This window comes from Limanda limanda, chromosome 16 (assembly GCF_963576545.1).
Source record: "Limanda limanda chromosome 16, fLimLim1.1, whole genome shotgun sequence".
NCBI classification, from domain to species: Eukaryota; Metazoa; Chordata; class Actinopteri; order Pleuronectiformes; family Pleuronectidae; genus Limanda; species Limanda limanda.
The window spans coordinates 8,132,780-8,157,854 of record NC_083651.1 but is presented as its reverse complement, the minus strand read 5'-3'; the positions used below and the strand labels follow the sequence as shown (position 1 = coordinate 8,157,854).

The window sequence follows — 25,075 nt, the reverse complement described above, 5'->3', positions numbered from 1 at the left end:
ATAACATTTATTTATGGTCAGCTAGGAAAAATAAATATGTATTTAACATTTTTACAAATTGAACTTAATGCAAACAAACACTTCCCCCTCGCACACAGTTCTCACTAAAGCAGTCCATGTAAACAATGAGTTGATGCAAGTCGCTGTCTCTGTTAAAATATTCACATTTATAGGACGGAGTGAAGTTTGTTGACAGATCGTGAGGTCCTATTTTAAAAACTGCGGCTGCTACAAATGGGCGTAGTGGCGGTTGGACAATTGAGATTTTAGATTTTAAAAAAGTAACCCTACTTCTATGGAGGGCTGAAATAGGACAGTGGTGTAAACAAATCAACCCTTATGTGTGTTTCCATAAAACAGTGAGAGGGCTCAACTTTCTCACTCATAAAACATACGATTTAAAAATAATTTAAAATATTTCCATTTGCGTTGACGGCGTCTCTACGCCCCGTTGTCCAGGACAATGTTCCCATCTTTGTCTTTGATCCGGAGTCGTCCGGTGGGGTAGCAGGTTTCCTGTCTGCCGTCCGCATAGACAGTCTTCACGGTACCGTCTGGATACTCCCTCCTCTTGTACTCAGCCGTGTGGATCTCTTTCTGGCCTGTGTTGAAATGTATCTCCTTGGTGCCGTCTCTGAGAAAAACCATAAGATTTACACACTGTTAGTGTTGATTCAAAACAAACTTATAACCTCAATGTGGATCAGAGAACAACACAAAGATGGAAGACAATGACAGCTTTCATAAGTTAAGTCTAATCATCTCAACTGTTCCCTGGTGGCTGGCTGCAGTATAAATCATAAAGCCTTGCCTCCCCGTGTTGGGAAATGGGAAAAGAAGCAAGTTGAAAGGTCAAATTCTCAAAGATGGTTTGGGGTGAAACCTTATGATTGTTAGCTGAGACTGACTCATTATTGGTCAAGCACATGTATCAGCAGGACTTCAGTTCCATTGTTCCAAACCACAATTCATATTTTATTACTCCATCCACTATTATATGGTAGAAAAGTTGTTAGACCCAACTTTAAGCAAACGTACAAAACATGTGTTGGTTCCATCTTCTTTTTGCACATTCAGTGTTTCTGTTTATCAAATATTTAATGATTATCTTTGGGTTTGGCTAAAAACTAATTTGAGGACATCTGTTTGGACGTTGACTTACAACATCCAACAAAGAATCTGAGCGGAGCCGTAGCTGTGGTTTTACTCACGGGTTGACCTGTATGATGGTCCCGTCCGTCAACACGCTCTCCTCCCTGCCGTCTGGGAACAGGTTCTTGACCGTTTGGTCTGGGAAGGTGATTTCCTTACGACCATCTGGGAAAAGCTTTTCTGGAACCCAAAAAAAACAACAGATGATTTATAATGTACAATGCAGCGTGATCAGGACTAGGGATGCCACAAAACCAAACATTTTGTAATCGATACCGTTAGCATGAAATTTCCGCAATTCTTGGTACCCAATTTGAAACCTCGGCAAAAAACAAACAAAACACCCTCAATAAATCCCATCACAACATACTAAACACAAGTGGCTTCAAGTAATACAATAAAGTGATAGTAATTAATAAAAAGACGTAACATTATAAAACAGAATAGTCGCATGTAGGAAAATGTAGATGTCAGTTTTCAGGTATAACTCAATGACTAAGAAAAGAAAACACAGAGAGACACACTTTTTTTGTTCTTTTTGGCATCGACTTGGTACCAATGTATCGGTTCTCGTAACATCCCTATTCATGTCGATTGTTTCAGTTACTGATGGGCAGTTTGTGATGATCGTTAACAAACATCCTTGGACAAGAAATTCACTTCACTATCCAATTCTTACATTAAACCACAGTTTACTTGACTGTGCTAACTGTTATTGGAACCTTTGTAGACCTGAGAACGTTCACCACTCCTGACGTCCTGTTAACTATGTAATTATGTAGTGTCCACAACAGAAGGAAAAAACGTTTTTAGTCTTCATGACATGAACACTTCTTCCAGCATCTGCCCTCACCAGTCTGGTTGTTGGAGAAGTGCAGGACCTCCAGGCCGTCTGGGTAGGTGATGTGAGTCGTCTGTGCGTCAGAGTAGTAGTAGATCTGAGCACAGGAAGCAGTGGAGTCATTAGTGCTTATTGCATTAAGCTTAATGCTCAGACGGTTTTCACTTGTGAGCTTTCAAAGAAACAAGTGATTAGAAAGTTCCTGAGATTGACCCTCGACCCAGTGGAGGTAGTGGGAGAGGAGAATGAGAACTAATGATGGATAACAGTCCCCACCCCCTACAGGACACCATCACAGCACTGGGCACATTGAATTTATGTGATGTATAGTAAACGTCTCACCACTCTCTGGTCGGCTGTGACCTGTTTGGTGTCTCCGTTGAAGAAGGTGACCTTCACCGCCAGTCCATCGGCTGAAACCTCCTTCCTGGTGCCGTTGGGGTAAACAAGGAGGCGATCACCACCAGCCAGTATCTGCTCTGTCTGGAGGAATCAGAACCGGAATTTAACAGAAAAGAAAAACCTCAAAGAAAAATACTTTTCCTTTTACAAAAGTAGCATCTCATCAATGTATTGAGAAACATTCAGGGATATTCATTTGTAATTTAGCTCATGAGGGTATTTTGCCATTTGAAAATTACAGGACATGGCCTGGAACAGACATGGATATACCAGCAGCATTTGATTTTCAAATTAGAAAATTTGCTGAATGGCCTCAGGTTCCTCTCAAGTAAGGACTTTTCAGGATTCATCTTCCATTTTTTCCATCTTCTTACCTTCCCATCAGGGTGTGTGATGACCTCCTGAGCTGGTTCTGCCTCTTCAGTCGTGCACTCTGGTACTTTTGGCTGAGAATCACTTTTCTACAGAAAGAAGATTAAAGAACCGAAACAATTACCGGACCTGGACTTTGTGATCGACAGCAGCAGTATAGATTTGTTATACCAGACAGAGCGTGGCTTATGTCTCTTACCGGAAAGAAGCTTTTCGGTTGTTCTGGGTTTGTCGGTTTGTCCTGGCTCTTGTTGGCAGCTGTTGACTTCTCCTCTGTTCTCCTGACAGGCAGTGAGGAGGAATAGGAGGAGAAGGCACATGGTCCTGACGGCCTCCTCAGGCTGCTCTTCATCCCTACTGTTGGTGACAATTCACACAAAACAGTGTAATCAAAAGGAATCTTCACTATTCAATCGTAAAATTTAATTCTAAATCTTGTTGCCTGCAGGGGTCAGAGTTTCTGCAATAGCAAACATAAATCTGTACTAAACACTGAGATAAAGGAAACCTGTCTTAAATGACTTTTAGTTTTAACACAAACTTCATTGTATCAACTTCATGGTAGAAACTTCCTGTTAAATGGAAACTCACCCTGGCTACTCTCTGCGGAGCTCCTTCGACCTGCTGCAGCCGTGCTGCTCTGTGGAGGAATGATGCTGCTTCCTCGAGAATCAAGAGGACTCTGAAAGTAAAGAGAGAAAACTTATGATTTCAATGTGAGAAAAAAAATCTGAGCGCACCTGCACAAATTTGGAAACTTGGTCTATCAAAGATTTGGGGACTATCTGAGAGAGAAGGTGTTTATTTTGGAATGAAATACTCATCATAGACTTTTATTGGCACTGCATTCTCCAGAGAATGATTAAACCAATAACAAACACTATAAACCTGCTTACTGCAAATTTGACTCCTTTGGTAACCGATGAAACAGGGTTTGCAGATATTCTCGGGCCGTCTTTAGTTTCTTTGTCCTTTTCTGCACTGACAGGGGTTTTATTCCAGGCACTGATACGAAGCTTTTCCAACATCTGGATCTTAAAGTAAAACACAAATGATGATTAGACACACAAAAGGATAAAAAAAACAACACCAAGTGGCAGCAATTTTATAAAATTGGGATTTTAATGCACTGGAGTGAAAAGTGTCAGAGGTCAGGTGTGTACCTCGTCCCGGAGAGAAGTGTTCTCCTGGCTGAGGGAGTCGATCTGCTGCCGCTGCCGGCTGTGTGTGGAGGACCAGCGACTCTCCTTCTTCCTCAGCTCCTCCTGAACAGAGCTCAGCTGCTGCCTCAACACCTTGCAAGGAGGACAAGAGGACAGATTAAAATGGGTGTTCCAACTAATTTAAGAATGCACATACAACTTCTTTATGGGATTCAAGGTATTCAAGGTTTAATATTTAAACTAAATATGGAATTTATCAACATGAGAACTGGTGGTTTTCGGCGTCACCTGGATTTCCTCTCGTTCCTTCTTGTCAGGAATGGCTCTGGCAGCAGACACATGCTGCTCAAACAGTTTGCGCTCTTTCTGAAGTTTCTTGCTTTCCTCTTTCTTGAACTCGTCAAACTTGGCCGTTTCCTCCACTTTGGTCTGATCGAACTCCAAACGTTCCCTCCTAAAAAGAAACAATTGCAACGAAGTAGACATAAATCACCCAAATCCATAATTCATCTAAAATGTCCACCACCAAAAAGTACACGATAGAAGACAAAATCGGATTGAATGTAAAAAGATTACTTCCAAAAGTATAACTAGATATTTATAATTCAGGATCTCCTAAAATAATCTGGACTTTATTTATGAAGACTTTTGTGCCACCAATTTCTGTAAAAAAGATATTGTACAACAGAGGGTTTGAAGAACGTCAACTCGGACTCATGCATATAAATAGTAAAAAAAAAGTGCAAATGCCAGGATTCATCACCTGAGGTTTTCCTGTTTTTTCTCGTTGTCCTGTCTGAGTTTGGTGAGAGCAAAATTCTCCCTTTTAAATCTCTCGATCTCCATCTCCAGCTCCACCAGTCTCTCCCTCAGCTGTCTCGACTGGACCTGCTGACCTGAGACACACATACACACCGAAGCTATCATATAGCAATTAAAAGTGCCAACATTCAGGTAAAGATCTGTAAACTTGAGCCAAATAATATGAAAAGTGTATTTGATACAGGCTATGATGTGTAAAAGAGTTTCTCACCCGTCTCCTCGTTTCTTTGGAGCTCAGGAGCCGCGGGAGGGAGAGGCGGGAGATTCTGGACCTTCGGCTTCAGCGAAGGAAACAACCTTGTCATGAGCTGGGAGGCAGGGGGAGTCGGAGGATCTGGCTTCTGATTGGCAGAATCGATGACTGTGCCCTTATCCAGCTCCACAACTTTGCTCACTGCCACCTTCCTCAACAAAGTCCGAACTGGTGGGGTACCGCTAGTGGCAGTTGCCTCAGGAACTGGACTGACTCCTCTACTCCCATTGGGGGTTTCAATGGTGTTGTTCCATGTGTCGTCATCATCAAACACGACTCTCTCCTGCTGCCAATCTTTGTCCTCTATCAGAGTGGACTCATCAGGATTGCTAAAGACACTGTCACTTTCCCCATCATCACCACCTTGTGTCGCATCTGAAGCTCTACAACTGTCCTCGTCCTGATAGGACCACTTATCATATGGCGGGTTGGACTGTGCTGGGAAACAACAGGTGCTGGGAAACAAAGGTGGTTTCACCACCACTTCCTGGTCTTCAAATTCAGAGCCTACATTAGAGTTCTCCTGTTTGTCTTTTCTCCCAATGTCCTGTTCCTCGTGGTCCTCTGTGCTCATTTTGTTCTTGATTGTATCATCTCTCGTCTTCTCGACAACTGCCTCTGGGGTCACAGAACTGCTTTTAACACCGCCGCCAACGCCGCTGCACCTCTGAAGTTCACCTCTAGGAGGAGACTTGATGGGAGTGGAGGAGAGCCGTCGCTGGTAGAGCACCTGAGCGACCTGCAGCTGCTGGTGCTGCTGGTCCATCTGAAGAACCTACAAATACAGCACAGAATCTTTTAAAATACATTAATTTACATTAATTTGTGCATCTTTCTTTACAATATCCTAATCCTAACATTGTTGAAATCCATGTATTCCAACAAAAAACATATACTTGTATGAGAATGTCCCCGACTTAGAACACAGCAATCATAAATAATTGAACAAAGACCTTCATGACAAAGGAAGAGTTGGACGAGAAGGACAGCTCGTCAGCTGCCTGCTCCAGTAGCTCAAACTCTCCCAGCTCCATGTTTTCCATCTGCCGATCAGACTCCCAGTGGTGGAGCTTCTCCTGGAATGACACATCAAACGAGTCCACTGGAACTCCTCCTGCTCCTCTTCCTGACCCCGGTCTTCTTTCTGCTGATTCCACTTCTGATCCACAGCTTTTGTCTTTAGCTGTGTAACTTTCGGCCCTCTCCGGCCCTGCCAACATGCCCACCTGTTTGGTAACAGGGTTTGGCTTTGTGTTATAGGGCCCGGGTTTCCTCCCAGTCTGAGCACACAGACCCACTGTCCTGTTATTCTGTTCCTTTACTTGCCCTGGTTGACACTGTTTGGTTTGGGTCAAGTCTGGGCCAGGCTGAATAGATTCTGATCCTTCAATATTCTGCCTTAGATAACTACCTAAAACTGTCCGTCCAATCTTATTTTCAGCTTTGAGTTCCTGAGGGAGCAAACTGAGGCTTCTCAGTCGATTTTCCTTGTTTAGTATGGCGGTTTTACGCTGGACAGGAAGCCGCTGGATGCAATTTGTGCCACCCTTCTGGATAGCTGCAGGCTCAGAGTTGCTGCGTGAGATTACTCTGGCCTGGGGCTGTGGTTTAGAGTCCTTCTTTGCCTCGTTTTTTGGAAATGAGGCTTTGCGATTGTGGGTAAATCTAGAAAGCCCCTCGCCTCGCTTCAGAAAGGACCTCTTAGGATTGGCTTGTACAACTCCAGCTCCATTTTGACTCTGTTAATGTGAGAAGACAAAATATGAATATAAAAGACTTACTCTTTAGAAGAAAGGCAAATCGCTAATGCAGAGGTTATGAGATCATGAGTGTAGTATAAACCTAATGTATAGAAAAATGTCACTAACAAAAATGTTGTTTTGAAATATTCCGATGATTTGCAGTTTTGTAAAAAAAAAAAATGTGTTGAGTTCTCTTACCTGCTGTTGCTGAGCAGACTTCAGCTTCTGATCCTCTAGCCTTAGTTGCTCTTCCAACAACTCCTCAAACGTCTGCTTGTGAACCCCGATACCTGGTTTAATTGGTCTGGTGAGAGAAAGCATACTGTACATATAAGGCAAACATGTGTGTACTTTCAAAAAAGCAGTCAACATAAAAGCCACACCAAGTTGTTTCAGCTTCATGACCGGCTTCTGCTACTGTCTGCACCCCGAGTGATGTCAATTTCATCAGAGGGTGAACGTGAGGCTCTGAACAGTTATGCATATACCGTCCAACTGTATGGTCTGCACCAAGCAGACTCCATGGGGACTAGAAGTATAAATAAGAACAACTCCGCCTCTGTGGTGTCTGCAACTGTTGCACATGATGCTTAAGTTTATCTCTTAGTTTAATACTAGACGTAGTTTTATAATTTTATATAGTATGTACCTGTCCTGTGAGATTTGATCTCCTTTTCTATCATGGTCGTCAGTCAATTCCACACCATTACTTGGGATTAATGTGTCATCATACTCCTGAAAATGGCTCGTCGATTTTCTCTGTTCCTGGTCATCAGTGGAGTTCCCTGAGTCTGTAGGAAACACTTACTGTTAAAATGTCATATGCAAGGGAATAATTACAGATGTTAAAATCATAGGTAAACTGCAAATGCAAGTATTAAACTGAGCAACTTCCATTGTCAGCTTACAGTAGATACGAAAAGAAGCTCACTCACCCTCATTGTTGTCCACCTCCTCATGAATTTGAACTCTTGATAGGCAATCCTGTCTCCCTGAGGGTGAGGGCTGTTGCTCCTTTCGAAGGCCACATGTAGAGTCCTGAAGTGAGTTCTCCTCTTCTTCTGCTCCCGATAGCTCTGAACTCTCGAAGTAATCTGTAAAGTACATTACAGTCACTTCACACTGGTTCAGTGAGGAGACAAGGACATATATATATACACCCCCCTCCCCTATAAATGAAATCAAACAAATTATCACAGTTGCAGCTATTCTAATCGTTTATCTTTCCTACCTCCTTCACAGTGCTCAGATCCATTCATCATTCCCAGCAACCTCTGCTGCTCTTCCTGGAGACGTAGCAACTCCTCTAACTGATGGGCCTTCAGCTGCTCCTGCATGTGTTGTTGCCATTTCCTCAACTGCGAAAACACACACCAATTTATTTTCAAATTAGTCATGTAGATAACACTGTTGTGCTTATGATGAAGAGTGTCTTGGTGGTTTTGAGTAGATTTAAAAGACAAATTTAAACAAACACTCTTTTCCACACTTCTTTTCCAAAATATCTTTACATCTATTTGTGGCTGCCAACCAAAGTGGTACAATGCAAATACTGATAAATCAACATAGGAGTTGTAACGGACTTCTAAGGACACACTTCCATAATTACTTGAGCTCTTGCCAACATAAACAGTCTTCCAAGAAAAAACCCTTATAATAGCAAGGAGGGGCAAAGTGCAAAGGGTTTGTGCGTGAGTCTCTGTGATTATCGGAGTATGTCTGCTGAAGGTTGGGGGGGTCAAGTAATCCAGAATCAGTGATATCATCAGCGCTGAAGTAGAAACATCAGCAGACATCCTGACAGTACTATTTATAAAAGTGCCTTGAGATAATGCATGTTGTGATTTGGCACTATAAGAATAAAATGTTATTGAATAAAATTGAATAAATTGCTGCTCCACCCTCCCCTCAGTTTTATACGTTGAGCTGTTGAAACTGAACTACTGGAGTAAACTGAACTAAAAAACTATCAGTGTCAATAGAATATATCATAATACTGTATCTACTTAAATATGGGAAATCAGAAGATAAGTGGCAGAGTACATGTAATGGGAAGAGATGGCATGTACAGGTATTTTAGATAATAGCTTTGGTGTAATCAGACTCAGAATTACCAAAACTAGACAATAAGATATAATCTATATGATTGCAGTGACAGGAAATCAATCTTTGTCACAGCTAGGGTTGCAAAGGGGCGGAAAGTTTCCGGTCAATTTCCGGAAACTTTCCGGAAACTTTCCATGGGAAGTTAAGCTCGGGAATTTTGGGAATAAGCATATTAAACACTGAGCAATAAAAACGTCATTCAAAACTCTATTTTAAAGATGTATGGAATGCAGCACACACTGCACGTTGAATTTGAACCCTCCACTGTGCATTCTTCCATCACATGCACAGATAACTCCCAGCATCCTTCACTCTACAGCAGGGCTATTGAGGCCTGCTGTAGTGTGCAGGACTAGTCAGGTAAGTTTCGATGATATTACTTTGGGAAAACATATTAGCATGCTGACTGAGGATTGTTCATCTGTTCATCTAGCCTATTTCCATTCATTTATCCATCAATTGTAAAATATTTTTACAGACGATTCCAATTGTTTGGCTTACTATTTATATCTCTGGCATTGCATTAGTGTTTTTTTACAAACTTTTTTCTCATTTTATTCTACAGAACAATGCAACGTGCACTATCTCCTGTATGGAGACATTTCACCCCATCCAATGTAGAAGGAAACGCTGTGTACATTAGCAAATACTGTGCAAAGACCTATGTTAAGAATGACACAACGATGCAGAAGCATATTAAGTCAAGTCCCCAAAGTTTCCTAAGGGCTCAAATCAGCCTATGAGAAAACAAAATGTTTATATTTATGTCTGTATATGACAAGGTAAATACAGTTAGTATAAATTACCCACAACATTTCCAGTTTATTCCCATTAATTCCCGTTAATTCCCGTATATTCCCATGGAAAGTTTCCAAGTTTGAATATTCCCGGAATTTTGGGACCCTAGTAACAGCCAATATGTAGATGTCAACAATAGGAAGACCCATATTCTGAAATAAAGTCATGATTTTACCTCTTCTAGCCTCATAATTAGGGGCACATCCTGTGATTCATCCAGACTCTCCACCTGTCCCCCTGAATGTCTTCTGGGGGAAGAGGAGAGACGGTTCCCCCGCCTGTCACTCCCAGCCCTCTCTTCTCCTCCGGGTGACGATGCAAATCCATCCACACCCAGGCAGCTGCTGTCTGCCGATCCGGCCAGGGGGGCGAAGTCTGAGGCGAAGGAGTCGTCCGGCTTCATGGGTGAGGATCCGGCCAGGTCCGGGCTGGGGTGGATGATCACCCCGGCTCTGCTGCTGCTCGGCAACCACCGGCTGGGGACCTCTGTCTGGGTGTACCGCTGCCCGTCTGGAGATGACATGGTGACTGCCCGGCGTCAGGCAGGGCTCGCTAATCCGGGATTTGAACGACAGATTATGGTGACAGGTTGGAGGTTAATCACACCGTGAATTAACAGAACCCAGACCATGAACACATCCAAGAAATCTATATTAGGAAACTGCTTTAGTGTGAAGTAACATTAGCTATTAGCTAATTAGCTGTGAGCTAATGGTTCTGCTTTCAGAGACGTTTACACTACGCGACAGGAGAGTGACCACTTTAGATGGATGTATCTGTGGTTAGGAACAACAACACAACTGTGTCATCGTAAACTCTGAAAATATTACCAACACAAATATTAACATGCAGCTTAACGAGGCTCTAAGTGAGTTTTATCGTGCTGGCTTCCGATGTTTTTTAAAAGCCTCGGCGTCCTTGTGTGTTGCCACTTCTTCGTTGTTGTTGTCATTGGGAAAGAACGTTGTATTCCACAAAATATAAGTTATTTTACACGTAAATAAATCCAGAACATTGATAAAAGTGTCCAAACACGTCAAGTTTACCTGCGTTTCCGGTGAAAAACGGCTTTACTGCGTAGAAATCGTGCGTTTTAGGAACAAGAAGGAGTGAAGTTTCAAAGGCTGCCGCCATGTCAACACCAAGCCCGCGAGAGTGGAGAAACAGAAGCTGGTGCATCATGGGTAATGTAGTTAAATACAAATATTTAGAATTGTGCGATTATAATTGTTTTCCTATACACAACAACAACACGAGACCCACTTTATCTAATCTATTATAAGTATTACTATTTTTATCTTCTATTTTTATTTTTTATTATCCAATAACGTTTCGTGGAAAAAAATATTTGAATCATATCCGGTTCAACAACGGTTCTTTAAAACATTTCACAATAAAAGTGATTGGGCGGAAAAAACATTTATGGTAGCTTTAGGCTTTATTTTATTTAAATCTTTGTTTCATTTATAAACATCTATGTTATATCGTAATGTGTTATATTGTATAGTGATCTTCACAGTTGAAGTAAGCACGTTTTTGATTTTGAAGTTACCCTTTATTTTTCCTTGTACAGCCCGGATGTGCTTTCTCACGAATGTGATTGGTCGATACGAAAAAACTGAATCTCACATTTGAGCAGCTGAAACTGAAACTGAACGTGTCCGGAAAATGGAAAAGATCCCGTGTAATGTTCACGGTAAGTCTCAATAAGTCAATGTCAGTTTTTACTAACGCTAAGCAGAAGAAGGATAGCTATTTATGTGGAATTTCCGGAAGTCGTAACTACGTTTTATCCCCCGATAACACACGTTCATGTACCTTTAGCTCAATAGAACCTCTTGCTGGCTAATTTATATGATTCTCCTCTTTATCCTTATCCAGGTGGTTTGTGTATGTTAAAAACCGGCGTGAAAGAAGGACCGAGAAAAGGAAAAAGCTTCTACGTCTGCGTTGATAAGGAAGGCTGTGACTTCAGTCAGGTGGCCAGGTATTCACTTCATTTCGTCTGTCACCCCTTAACACTGAGAGAAGGATTCAGAGAAGATGTCCAGGGTGGTCTGTAAAAGACAATGAGCTGAACCCACCACAGAACTGACAACTACGACTTCCTATGTCAAGATGACTCAGGGATAATTAAAGGTCCAGTGTGTAGTATTTAGGTGAATGGGATCTATTGGCAGACATTGTATATAAAATAATCTTAGCAATGTTTTCAATAGTGTGTTTAATCTGAGTTGTATTTCCTTTGCCCCAGAAAGAGCCCTTTATATTTAAATACTTTATATTAACATCGGGAGTGTTTGTATTTTCTGTAGCCCAGACTGGACAAAATGTCACTACATTCTACACACTGAACCTTTTAAGTGTTTCAAAAGTTTAGTAGTTCAAAATAGAGTTAAATGGGACCACCATCCTCTACGTAAATATGGGACCCCTTATTAGATTGTTAGCATTCTCTATTTTTTTTTCTTATTATTTTGGGACACATTGATATTTATAAACACTATAAACACAAAGCTTCTACGTCTGCGTTGATAAGGACGGCTGTGACTTCAGTCAGGTTGCCAGGTATTCACTTCACCCCCGAGGGGACATGTTTCCTCTGTCACCCCTTAACACTGAGAGAAGGATTCAGAGAAGATGTCCAGGGTGGTCTGTGAAAAGACAATGAGCTGAACCCACCACATAACTGACAACTACGACTTCCTTTGTCAAGATGACTCCGGGATAATTAAAGGTTCAGTGTGTAGGATAGGTGAATGGGATCTATTGGCAGACATTGTATATAAAATAATCTTAGCAATGTTTTCAATAGTGTGTGTAATCTGAATTGTATTTCCTTTGCCCCAGAATGATCCTTTTATATTTAAATACGTTATAATAACATCAGGAGTGGTTGTATTTTTCTGTAGCCCAGACTGGACAAAATGTCACTACATTCTACGCACTGAACCTTTTAAGTGTGTCAAAAGTTAAAATAGAGTTAAATGGGACCACCGTCCTCTATCTAAATATGGGACCCCTTATTAGATTGCTAGCATTCTCTATTTTTTTGCCTGACTCAAATGTCTTATTCTTTTGGGACACACTGATATTTATAAACACTGGGTCATAGCGTTGTTTAGGTTAAAGCTCTCTAGTTATTTCATGGCATGATAAATAAGCCATTTGGCAAATTCTTCTACTTTTGAGATTAGGAAAACAAAATGTTCACACAGATTCAAGTTGAGGTTTTTGATCTGCATTATTATTTCCATTCCCCCCCCAGCATCTCGCCATCCCACTGCCTCCAGCATGAAGATTCAATGGTGGAGCTCCAAGCGCTCACCTATAGTCAGCAGCAGCAGAGCCACAGGTGTGTGTGCAGGTGGTCAGTGTTATGGTCATAACATTAGTCATGTCGGTTATTAATTATGCTAGTTCTTGCAATTAGGCATGAGCGATAAAGCAACATCAACCTGAATGGTAAACGGTAGAGTGCATTCCTCCGCCAAGGCCCTACAACCCTTTATGAATCCATATTTAAATGCACTTTCTATTTGGATCTGCAGCAAACTGCACCCAGTCATACATTTCAGTCATCTGAACCTGCCTGATCTTTGACAAATCAATGAAACTGTTGAAAAACACCATATCTCACAATTTTAGGAAGGAAAAAAAAGAATATATTGAATCTGCCTTCTGATCCGGATCAGCACCAAAATTGAAAATGTCCTTAGCTGACTTACACCGTATCCTTCCATCAAGTATTGTCGTAATCCAACCAGTTGTTGTTGCGTAATCTTGTTTGCAAACATCCAAACGGACATGGTTGAAAAAATAAGCCCCTTGGCGGAGGAAATCACCTTCAAGACAATTTTGAACACGGAGAGGTCTGTTGGTCAGATAGGATCTTTGAGTTTTACGTTCATTCTGTTTTTTTCCAGGTTATTCTATCGGTGTGTTATAGGTAAAAAAGCAGGCCAGAGGTGGTGTGGAAGTGTTCCTTGGACTGTGGTAAGACAGCACCTGTCACAGATTTCACTATCCACATTCTTATTCATATACTCTGACTTAAAAACCTTTTATCTTTTTCTGTTGTGTTCCATCTTTGCAGCCAGACAAAGAAAAGAGAAGCCCTCTATCTGACATGCAACTCCACCCCTCCTGTCTGCCACCTGTCCGAAATCCCTTCAAGGCCGTTTCCAAGACGGACAAGGACTCAGAGTGGAGAGGGAGGGAGAAAGAAAGAGATGAGACAGACAGCAAGGCAAATCACAAGGTTGAAGGAAGAGAAAGTTATCAGAAAGAAAGTGTGGAGAGTGTTGGGGCACTAGTGAAAGAAGAGGAGAGAAAGAAGATGGATTCCCCTGATACCTACCAAAGTAAACCGCTTCCACCAGGCATGAAGATAAAGAAAAGAGTTTCAGATGAGGAGAGAAACGGTCCAAAAGCTAATGATGTGGAACATATGACGGATAAGATCCAGAGTAAAAGGGAAAATACTATTTCCACCTCCAGGGTCACTGCTTTTCCTCCTGAGAAAACAAATAAAACCTCACAGGATACTGCCAAAGACTTGCCGCTGCAAGCAACTACAGATGTGGTGAAACAATCTGACTCAGTGGTGAAAGAGAGCACTTCTAAATCTCCACCCAGCAGCAGAGACTCTTCTTACACCAGTACCCCCACGAATAACCAACTGACACAGTCCGATGACGCTGATGTAGTGTTGGTATCAGTGAAACCTCCCACTCCGGTCTCTGCTGTACAGAAAACCCTGACCAGCTTCTCAGGGTTTCAGCCAGCATCTAAGGCCAAAGGTCACCAGGAAGACCCCAAAGAGATGCACAGGCAGCTCACTGCTCAGCTTCAACAGAAAAAGGTGAGTGAAGGACCATCTGAGGAACACTTGATTAGTTGTATTTGGTCTGACATTGAAAGCTATAAATGTTGTGCATTAGCAACTCTATTGTACAAATTAGAGAAGGAACAGTACTGTATTTCTAAGCCTTTGGTTAATATTATTATAAACAATTATTATCAAGATGTTTACCTCACACACACCTAAAATATTTCTTCAATGGATTTTTTTTTTTTTTTTAATTCTTGCTATTCAAATTTGTTTTATTCGGGAAGAGCTAAAATTCACTGATAATATCAACCATGCCGATGTTTCAGTTGGGCTTTAGAACAAATCTGCCACAGGCCTGTGGATGGAAACTGAGGATCGTCACTATAGCATCTACATGGAGAATATTTGTATTATTATAATCGTTATTATTATTTAAATGATAATAAAGACAGAAATCTCAGAATATTAAATGTTTAAAATGTGATAGTTATTTACATTAACTAGTTAAAACAACGATATATTTAGTTTTGCAGACCACAACTGCAACTGAACTTTTTACACTTAAATGACTTCGACAGGTTTACCTTTTTAATGTCCTGTGTATTCATATTTATGTGTCTTGTCTGTCTGTCCTATCCCCTTTTTCCCGCCTGACAAGGCCACTCTGTCTGTGGTGAATGTGGCGGCTCTGCCAGATAAAGGGGAGAGGTTGAAGACTCAGGTCAAAGAGCTGGAGGAAACATTGGAGTCTCTGCGCCTCACTGCTGCTTCTCACCCAGGTAACTCAGAAGATTTTCCCCCATTCCACTGTTACAGCACGTTTTAATCACACATTATTTCACTCAGCCTCTCACCTCAGCTCTTAATTAATCAGGTTGTTGTTAGTCAGTAATCAGGACTTAAAAAGGCATCAAAACCTGTTTTTAAATATACAGTTAAACAAAATCATGATTCAATTCAAAAAGATTTGAAAGAATGAAATTTGAAAATTTCAGATCAATATATTATCAGTATGAATTAACAATGATGTGTATGCACTGTCTTTTACATGCAGAAGTACATGTAAAATAAGCTATGCAGAAACAACTTATATCCTCCTCACAGTGTGGAAAGCAGTTTACTTTAAATTGTGGATACTATCATGGTACCTGCCATGATCCCCTTTCTCCCAGACACCGAGGGTGAACATCGCAGCAGTGATGTTAGACCAGGTAGCAGTCAGTTCAACCCATTCAGTCGACAGGGGGGCAGCATCCTTCTCCCTGCCCCTCCGGCTCCAGGTCTCTCTCAGCACCAAGCCTCCAGCAGTTCCCTGGGGCTCCAGCTGAGCCAGGGCTACACCCAGACTTATGGAGGTAGGCTGATCAAGAGTTTTTGTTGAGAAATATCAGTTAATAACTTTTGAAGCCAAGAATCTGAATTTGAATCCGAATTGTTGCAGCTCTCATTTTCACCTTTGTGTTGTATCTGTACTATTTTCCTCTGCATTTATGTAAAGTCATTTCTATTTGTTCTTGACCATTCCTACAAATACCCTAATCCTCGCTCCTTCTTTTTGCCAGCTAACCCGCAGGCTCAGGCCTTTTATGGTGGCAGGATGACCAATGACCGTATGCTGGTAGTGAAAAACGCCACCAGCGAGGCCATCGACCACCTCCACAAATCCATGGAATCCTGCCCCGACGCTGAGGCTGAAGTCCCAGACCCAAAGGGCATCAAGGTACTGCTATCCCCTGGGCTGCAGTCTGGTTTTTAACCAGTGCTTCACATAGATTATCTAATACTACGAATTAGATATCAGGGAATGATGCATCACCCCTGTCTACATACCTTTTTGTTTCAAAATCTGGTGGAAAGAAGAGTCGAGGCTCTTACAGCAACATTGTCCACATACTTTTGTCCATACTGTATTTGTAATTATGAAAATACTTCATTGGTAATATATAAATCGTTTTATGATTGGTCCTTTCTATTACTCTAATAACATTGTCGCTTGTGATTGGCTGTTCAGGTGTCGCTCCTGGCTCATCAGAGGAGAGCTTTGGCCTGGCTGCTCTGGAGAGAAGGCCAGAATCCCTGTGGAGGAATACTGGGTATGCTCAACATTTAATATTATTTTCTTTACCATAGAGATATCATTACATTTTGACACTGATATGCACAAAGCGGTTTTTTACTTTATTATATTTTACATTTTTACATTTTAACCAGTTTTGCAGAGAATAATTCATTGGTCCTGATAATGTTTGGCCTCACTCTACCAAGTACCATTCCAGTTTTTATTGAAGAGGTTAAAATGATGACTGTTACCACATCATGGTGAAAACTGTGGGACAGAGATGGAATAATAGTTGAAGTTGGTGTTACTTGTTCCTTTTCCCTTCTGAGAAAGAGATGACATGTTTCTGTGGCAGTAGGTCAGTGAGGTGTGTTTGATGTGAGGGTCACAACAAAGACAATGTATCACCAAAGTGCTTTGTCCACTTTATCAAGCAGTTGAATTATTCATTTCTGATCATTTCCTCCCTTTGTTTTTCTTGCTCCCCCTTTTTGGAATCAGCGGATGACATGGGTCTCGGAAAAACCCTGACCATGATTTCTCTCATACTTGCCAAAAAGATCAAGGCAAAAGAGGAAGAAGCAAAGAAGGAAGAGAAGAAACTGGAGAAATGGATCTCCAAAACTGGTAACAAAAACTCTTTCATTTGCTCTGATAAAATAGGCAACATTAATTGTATATGTGTATTATTTAAATTAAGTAACACCTCTTATAATTATTTTTTTGCATTTGTTCATCATCCAGACTCCAGTCTTGTGGTTTCTAAAGGAACTCTGATCATCTGCCCTGCCTCTTTGATTCACCACTGGAAGAAGGAGATTGAGAGACATGTGAAGACGGGCAGGCTCAGTGTGTGTCTGTACCACGGGCCCAACAGAGAGAGAAGTGCCAAAGTGTGAGGGATCACACACACACACACCACATTTGCAGTTGCATACATTTTCCTCTTTGACAGTTCTTTAGCATTGTGCCTGTCAATTATGAATTAAAATTTCGCAACTGAAGGACACAACAAAAATCTATTCTGAGAACAATAACATGGTACACATTATTTTAATGGAAGCAAACTACATTTTTGTGAAAGTCCCTGAAGGTCACATACTACCCCCACGCAGATTACTTCTGCCGACGTGCACAGCCAATGCACCAATCAGGATACATCCTTCAGGTTCAAAAGATATTTGAACCACACACAGTCAAACTGAGTTCCGTGTTCTCTGTCCATCTCCTCAGGCTGGCAGACTACGATGTGGTGGTGACCACATACGGTTTGGTCTCTAAGGAGATTTCAGTCCAGAAGGAGGAGGCAGAAAAACCATCCAAGGATTCTGATGAAGTGGTGAGTAATTATGATGTAAAGCCAAAGTTCTGACTACAGCTGTCCAGCTTCAAATCCATTTTGGTATCGATTATAATAAAAATAATGCTGATAAAACTAAATCCTCAGACACATGTAAACTTCATCTTGTGTAATTTTTCCTCAGCCACTGCACTCGTCTCCTCTTCTGCGAGTGGCCTGGGCCCGTATGATACTTGATGAAGCCCACAACATCAAAAATCCTAAAGTGCAGACGTCCATGGCGGTGTGTCAGCTGAGGGCCGGCGCCCGCTGGGCAGTCACTGGTACACCCATCCAGAACAACCTGTTGGACATGTACTCACTGCTTAAGTAAGAAGAAAACACAGAGAACACAGAGCTTTTAAAATACCTTCTTAGTCAAAATGCTTTGTCTGCATGTTGGAAACGTGCGCTTCTCTGCGAGACTGCTTTGTTTAGATTCAAATTTTTTTCAGAATTTATGAATGAAAGGAGGCCACAAAGCGTTGCTATATATTCGCCCCAACATCCTTTAAAATCAATCTTTATGGGAGACTCCTAGATATTGAACAATCAACAAGGACAGGAGCAGAATCATCTCATATTACTGGTTGTGCTGACATTATTCATGACCCTGGAGGTTCTTTGGAACTGCTAGCATAATGGTATTGTTGCTGTGGTCCAGTGAGGTCAAGATGGGGAATTAAAATGAGACCGTATTCATTCACTGTCCTTTCTTCAGGTTTCTGCGTTGTGCTCCGTTTGACGAGTACAAACTCTGGAAAGCTCAGGTCGACAACGGCTCTAACAGAGGCAGAGAGAGGCTGAACATCCTGACGAGGACTTTGCTGCTCCGAAGAACCAAAAACCAGATGGACTCCAAAGGAAAACCCCTGGTAGACACATACACACACACACAAAGACACACTGGACTTCTCTTTATACTATATATACTGGACTTGGCTCATTGTCCACAACATTGTTTTTTGTTTTAATGTCAGTGTCTGATTGCTGTTGCCTGCAGAGCCCAACAGAAATAGTCACCATATCTGGCTGCAGGGGGCGCTATTAATCAGTAAAAGTTTGATTAAGACAAGATAGAGGGTATAGTAAGTAATAAGACAATGATAAATAATAATCATGAATAATGATTGTTTCAGGTGTCTCTTCCTGATCGGACCTGCGAGGTGCATCGACTCAAACTGTCTAAGGATGAGAAGGCGGTGTATGATGTGGTCTTTGCCCAATCCAGGTTACACACCTACTTGCCTTGATTTCTAATTCATTATAAAAGTAACAGGAATTAGATTAAATCTTGTTGGAAGCTGTGAATCAATCATTAAACATTTTTTAGAATGTTAAAATCTTTCCTATTTTTTTTTAGATCCACTCTGCAGAACTACCTGAAGAGACATGAAGGAAATGATGTGAAAAAGGGGAACATGCCCTCTTCTAATCCCTTTGACAAAGGTGAGAGATCTGCTGGTTGTTTTATAGTCCTCAACTGAAATGACTGAGTGTGTAATGATTACTGGCACTTGTGACATGTGTGATTAAGAGCTGTTCAGAACTGGTATTGACATCTGTCCTGAGTGATCGGATCACAACTGTACAGTACAAAGTTCAGCTTTGAACACACTCCAATGTCTGTGGGTCTTCTATCTCCTGTTTCTTGAAGGATTATTATAGTAAAGAAAAATAATGAACAAAAATCCATTCTGTGCATCTTCTCTTGGCAAAGCTGGCCTTTGTAAAAATCTGCTTACATTTTGCAGTATGTACTGTAGAATATTTTTCTATGGCTGAGTTATTTATTACAAATATACACATGAAACTGCATTTTTAGTAGTCAGGAGTTTTTACTTATCACAGCACATAATCATACAGAAAAAAAAATAAACAAGGAGAAATGAGAATTTTACATTGGAGCTGAAAACAAATCTCGGAAACTGTGGTGTTTCGAAACTACAAGTCTAAGTGGGGTTTCTCTCTCCAGTTGCCCAAGAGTTTGGCATGTCACAGCCTGAAGCTGCTGTGGCGAGCTCAAAGCAGGCGTCCAGCACCGTCCACATCCTGTCCCTGCTGCTGCGCCTGCGACAGTGCTGCTGTCATCTGTCCCTCCTAAAGAAGGTATGAGCCCATACACACAAACACACCAGGGTTTCAAACAGGGTCTTAGAGGTATCATTTGTATAAATTCTTCAGTGCAATGTCTAAAAATGACTAGACCTACGTTATTTATTTTGTTGGCCTGTTTAGTTACCTTATTCAAAATTTTTCCAACAAAACCAGATATATCCTCAATTTTAGTCAAGGTAAAGTGACATTTCATTTTGTTTTGCCTTTTATTTGTGTTCTATCCGGGTAAACCAGGGTTTTGTCCGTCTCTTCTTGGGCAAACATCGTATGAAGGAAAAACCCACTGCTAGCCAGTTAGCCAGTTGGTTGTTTTTACCTTCCTCTGTGTTGGTCACTCGTTATGGCTTACGATTCTTTATTACCGTTTGCTGTGTTACTTGAATAAAACTCATTACCTCCTTTATGAACATGATTTGCGCCTGAGTTGAGTCAGGTAGATTTTCATTGGCAACGGTGTTAAAGAAAACCACTCCCATGATCCCATGCTGCTCATCAAATGTCGTCTTAATGATGTTAATACTCATTTAACAATGCTTCTGTGGTCCTTTTTAAAATGCGTTTGTTTTTGTTTTGTTCCCTTTATCTATGATTAATGGGAAGTGTAAGAAATTCTTTCCTTTTTTCTGTCCCTCCCTCTGCTCAGACTCTCGACTCGGCGGAGCTGCAGGGTGACGGGATCGTCTTGTCTCTGGAGGAGCAGCTCAACGCTCTGTGCCTCTCCTCGAACCCCTCAACATCGGGCCCGGACCCCAAAGACACCGTGGCTCTTAATGGCACCCACTTCCCCTCGCAGCTGTTTGAGGACACCAGTGAGAGCACCAAGGTGGGTGACAGCTGTGCTCCTCAACCTCACAACACTATCACACTGAATGTGATCTGTGTGAAAGTCAAAATAATGATTATTTAAACGCATGGCCTGTGTTATTCTTTCAAATACACGAGTACCTGGAACCTGAATTTAGTAGCATTTAGACCTTGGGTTGTTTTCCCGTATCGCTGCTGTTTAATCAAATTTTACTGTAACTACAAATTAACTTGTTCTTCAATCTCCATTTTCCAGATTGCTGCTATTGTCTCTGAGCTCGAGGCAATCAGGCAGAAGGATGCTGATCAGAGAAGGTAGGAACAACTCTCAAGATCAACTCTGACTCTTATCAGTCATATCTTTAATCTCTGTGTTCATTGAATTGTATCCTGCTCGTTTCTGTCTATATTGAATCCCACCTCTTTAGTTGTAATCCACATGGTATCTTCTCCCCTCTTGTCATGTTTAGTGTCATCGTGTCCCAGTGGACCAGTATGCTGAGCATCGTAAAGGTTCATCTGCAGCAGATGGGCTTGAGATACGGCATCATCGACGGGTCTGTCACCCCTAAACGTCGCATGGACCTGGTGGAAGAATTCAACACAGACCCTAAGGGACCACAGGTGAATATCAGTCTCACAACTCTACTATTTTTTTGTAAATACAATTATAAACATGACACAAAAATCTAGTTTTTTTATATTTTCTAATGCTTTCAAAAGTAATGAGTCAGTTTACAAAAATACTATGTAGATTTTCTCATTTGTGATTAAACAGTTTCAGTTTCACTGTCCGTCCATCTGTCTATAGATTCATATTTCTGGTTTTTTGCCACAGGTGATGCTAATTTCTCTTTGTGCTGGAGGAGTTGGCCTCAACCTGATTGGAGGAAATCACCTCTTCCTCATGGACATGCACTGGTGAGACACACAGTTGCACACACAAATCCAAAAGTAAAGAAATCTGCTGCTCTATTCGTTGCTTTTCTTACATTGTGCCTGAAAAGTGTGATATAATTAATAATACCTATTCTGAGAATTAATATGATAAACGTGCAGGTTGTTGAGGGTTTTACCAGTTTGATTCCACGACTTGGATGACTGAGAATCTTCATTCAAACAAAAATGGAATATCTTTTATGTGTTCACTATTACAATGGAGTTGTTAACCTCTGAACCCTGAATACTCTAACAGGAATCCAGCGTTGGAGGATCAGGCCTGTGACCGGATCTATAGAGTTGGACAAAGAAAAGATGTCACCATCCACAGGTAAATACAAAGAAGTAGTACTTCCAGTGTGTTTGGATCCAATTTTTATTTTGATATCATGTTTTAATGTTGAAAAACGACAGTATTGAGACAATCATAAACTAAGGCAAATTACAAAATGGAATACAACAACAATTTACAGTAAAAGTTGCATAAAATGAAGATCAAATCAAAATTGGTAGACAGGAGTGGAACAACAAATCCACATGCTCATTGATCATCATTTTCTCAGGCCTGTTACTTAGACTGTAAATACAAATTACCAGACACACAGATTGGTGCCTAAGTGAAGCCATTGTGGAAGTGCCTGAAACCTGTATTATCTCAAATAAGCAGACAAATTATTTCCTATGGGGGTTACTTGTGGTTTTAAATAAACACAGACGGCACTGGACAAAATACCAAACTCAAGATTTTAAAAATGGCAGCTTGAAAACCAATGGGTTACGTCACGGTGGGTTGACACTTGGTTTATCTGTTGAATTATTATTTTGTTGTCTAAAAAATACTTTTTTGTGAATTCGTATTTTTGATAGGTTTGTGTGTGAAGATACAGTGGAGGAGAAGATTTCCACTCTGCAGGTGAAGAAGAAGGAGCTGGCCCAGAACGTGCTGTCGGGAACAGGAAGCACGTTCACCAAACTCTCCCTGGCTGATCTCAAAATCATTTTTGGTGTGTGAGGTATGAGAGAACCGAGGACGCCGTTCCACACTGTGAGACCTGCAGCCACCGCAGCGGACTCCTGTTCACATTATCGAAAATTCAGGATAGAAATCAGATTCGAATTTTTTTTTCTTTAATAATCTAATAAAATTCAGGTGATAATTTGCCTAAATCTAAAGTACTAGTGAGTTTATTTTACACTATTAAATGTCAGATTTCTTTGTATCGTTATTGTCTGACCTCTCTCAGCTTGATTCAAAGCAGTGTTCATTCCTACTTTACAAAACTTCATTGGGCTTAGTTTGCCTTACCATTTTATTTCAATGTTTTCTGTAGGTATTACACTATAATTTTAAAGCTTGGATTTAACTATATTTATTTAAACTGTTTCATTTGGCTTAAATTTGTCCTGAAACATCTTCATACTATGTAACCTCCCAGATGCTGTTCCAATGCATAATCGGTGACTTTTCACTTTTCATGAAGGTGTTTATAAAATGGCAAATTATGCTTATCTAATTTCTTGGTTACAAAAACAGTTTCTTCTATCAGATGCTGCTATGCGGCTGTTTTGATTTCTGAACACTACTGCTACATCTGCAAATACTGTTTACATGCAATTTGAAATATGGATTCTAAAGTCCTCTAACAGCTTCTATACACAACCACAGATTTGCATATTGTCTGTATGTGTGTTCAAAGGCCATAGACACAGGTTAGCAAATCTTATTCTCCTTGTCTTTTTGTCTGGAATGATTCTGTGCAGCATTTGTTACCTGTATTTATGTCCCATGCTACATTTAGTATGATCAATACTGTAGTAATATTTCTGTGTGTGCGTGTGTGTGAGTTGCTGTTTATTTTATTATGTTAAAAGGTCATTTGATTTCAGGCAGCTCACTCATCAGAGTGAAGCAGTCCTTTCACATATCTGTCCCTTGATTGAGTTTATGTATATTTTCATATGGTGTTTTGCGTGGACATTGTGATGTTGTAAATAAGGTCATAGAGATGAATGTGTGAGTTTGTGTGTATGCGCCTAACAAAGTTATTTGCATTGTGAATTCGAATGGTTTATTAATTAAAAATGTTAGATAAATCTTGATTGTATATTAGAGAAGTCATAAATATTGATTTCCTGATATCTGAATATGAGCGTGGTGTTCTGTGTGCAAACAGAAAAACATGCATGAGAGCAAGTCCTGCATTATACTTTTATTCATCTATAAACATTAAATGTTTTCACCAGGTTTCCTCCTTGACTTCTTGCTGCTCCACCATCTTTGCTTTGCTCGCTCGCAAACGTTTGCTGCGGCCAATCCAGAGGGAAGCCCTACCTCCATGCTGCCTTTACTAAACATCGTAATTTTGACTTCCAACGTCCAAAGTAACTTCAAAGTAGAGTGGCATTTAAAGATGGTGATGTGTCAAAATGACTTGTAAACCTATGAATTCCTATCTGTATTTAGAGTAAAACGATTTTCTCTATTGAAAATTTTATCTCACGTTTTAATAAATTTAGGATATTTTCTTCTTTATTAGTAAGAGAACAAACAAAAGGCAATAACAAAAAAAGCGAGATATTTGTTGATGTTATTGGTTTTAACAGACAGCCTTTTGTCTTATATTTATAGATCAGGTTTTATATTATTCAATATAATTAAAGAAAATGATAATGATTTGTATAACTAAATTGACCTTTGTGGTTTTAAAAAATTGCCAAAAGAATCATCAGAATCAGGTTTATTGGCCAGGTAAGTTTGCATAAACAGGGAATTTGACTCGGTAAGTGGCTCTCAGTGTGCTTACAAAGAATACACATCACAAAACAAAACAGTACAATACAAACAGTCACAAAAACAATACAAAATACAAACAGTGCGACAGTCTAAGAAAAGAAGTGCAGGGATAATTATTAAACGATATGTGTATTACGTTTATAGAGTGAGGATGAAAGAAAATAAGCATAATTAAATATAATTATAATATATATTATATATAATATAATTTCGGGAGTAACTGTACAGTGGTTATTATAAAGATCCAGGGTTATTGCACAGTGCCACAGTGGGTTGGCTATTCAGAAGTAAAAGGTTTCAACTTTTAAAAATAAAACTATGTATCTTCTTTTATTTTTGACAACACATCCTCCGATGATGAAGTGTTTGAAAACATCTCAGCAGAATCTTTTAATGTTTTATTTTCCCGGTTTCACAAAAGTATATCAGAAACATTGTGGAAACGGACAATGACCGTGAAATGAAAAAAAACAGCCAATAACGAGGTTAGGGCCGGTCCCTGAACGCAGCGCAGTGGGAGCGGGCGGTAGCTGGCTG

At 40.5% G+C, this 25,075-nt stretch overlaps 2 protein-coding genes across 2 annotated transcripts; one reads left to right on the top strand and one right to left on the bottom strand.

The window, feature by feature from the left end:
* Window positions 1-26: 26 nt before the first annotated feature.
* Window positions 27-10,174, bottom strand: cenpj (centromere protein J). Its single transcript, XM_061088810.1, has 18 exons — window positions 9,827-10,174; window positions 7,979-8,105; window positions 7,683-7,841; window positions 7,397-7,538; window positions 6,946-7,051; window positions 5,959-6,744; window positions 4,964-5,780; window positions 4,694-4,826; window positions 4,219-4,384; window positions 3,931-4,062; window positions 3,664-3,801; window positions 3,359-3,449; window positions 2,949-3,133; window positions 2,770-2,856; window positions 2,336-2,476; window positions 2,006-2,090; window positions 1,212-1,332; window positions 27-634 (listed from the first exon to the last, which is right to left on the bottom strand). Exons 1-18 carry the CDS (start codon window positions 10,172-10,174, stop codon window positions 442-444), a joined length of 3,957 nt encoding a protein of 1,318 aa, XP_060944793.1. The 3' UTR covers window positions 27-441.
* Window positions 10,175-11,286: 1,112 nt separating this feature from the next.
* On the top strand, window positions 11,287-23,988 carry ttf2 (transcription termination factor, RNA polymerase II). The gene is made up of 23 exons (XM_061088811.1): window positions 11,287-11,347; window positions 11,533-11,638; window positions 12,920-13,006; window positions 13,578-13,647; window positions 13,748-14,515; window positions 15,144-15,264; window positions 15,658-15,840; window positions 16,048-16,205; window positions 16,497-16,578; window positions 17,046-17,171; window positions 17,289-17,439; window positions 17,778-17,883; window positions 18,029-18,213; window positions 18,605-18,758; window positions 19,023-19,114; window positions 19,247-19,332; window positions 19,859-19,992; window positions 20,645-20,824; window positions 21,062-21,120; window positions 21,276-21,429; window positions 21,644-21,726; window positions 22,001-22,075; window positions 22,612-23,988. The coding sequence occupies exons 1-23, from the start codon at window positions 11,320-11,322 to the stop codon at window positions 22,754-22,756; spliced, it is 3,333 nt and encodes a 1,110-aa protein (XP_060944794.1). The 5' UTR covers window positions 11,287-11,319; the 3' UTR covers window positions 22,757-23,988.
* Window positions 23,989-25,075: the final 1,087 nt, after the last annotated feature.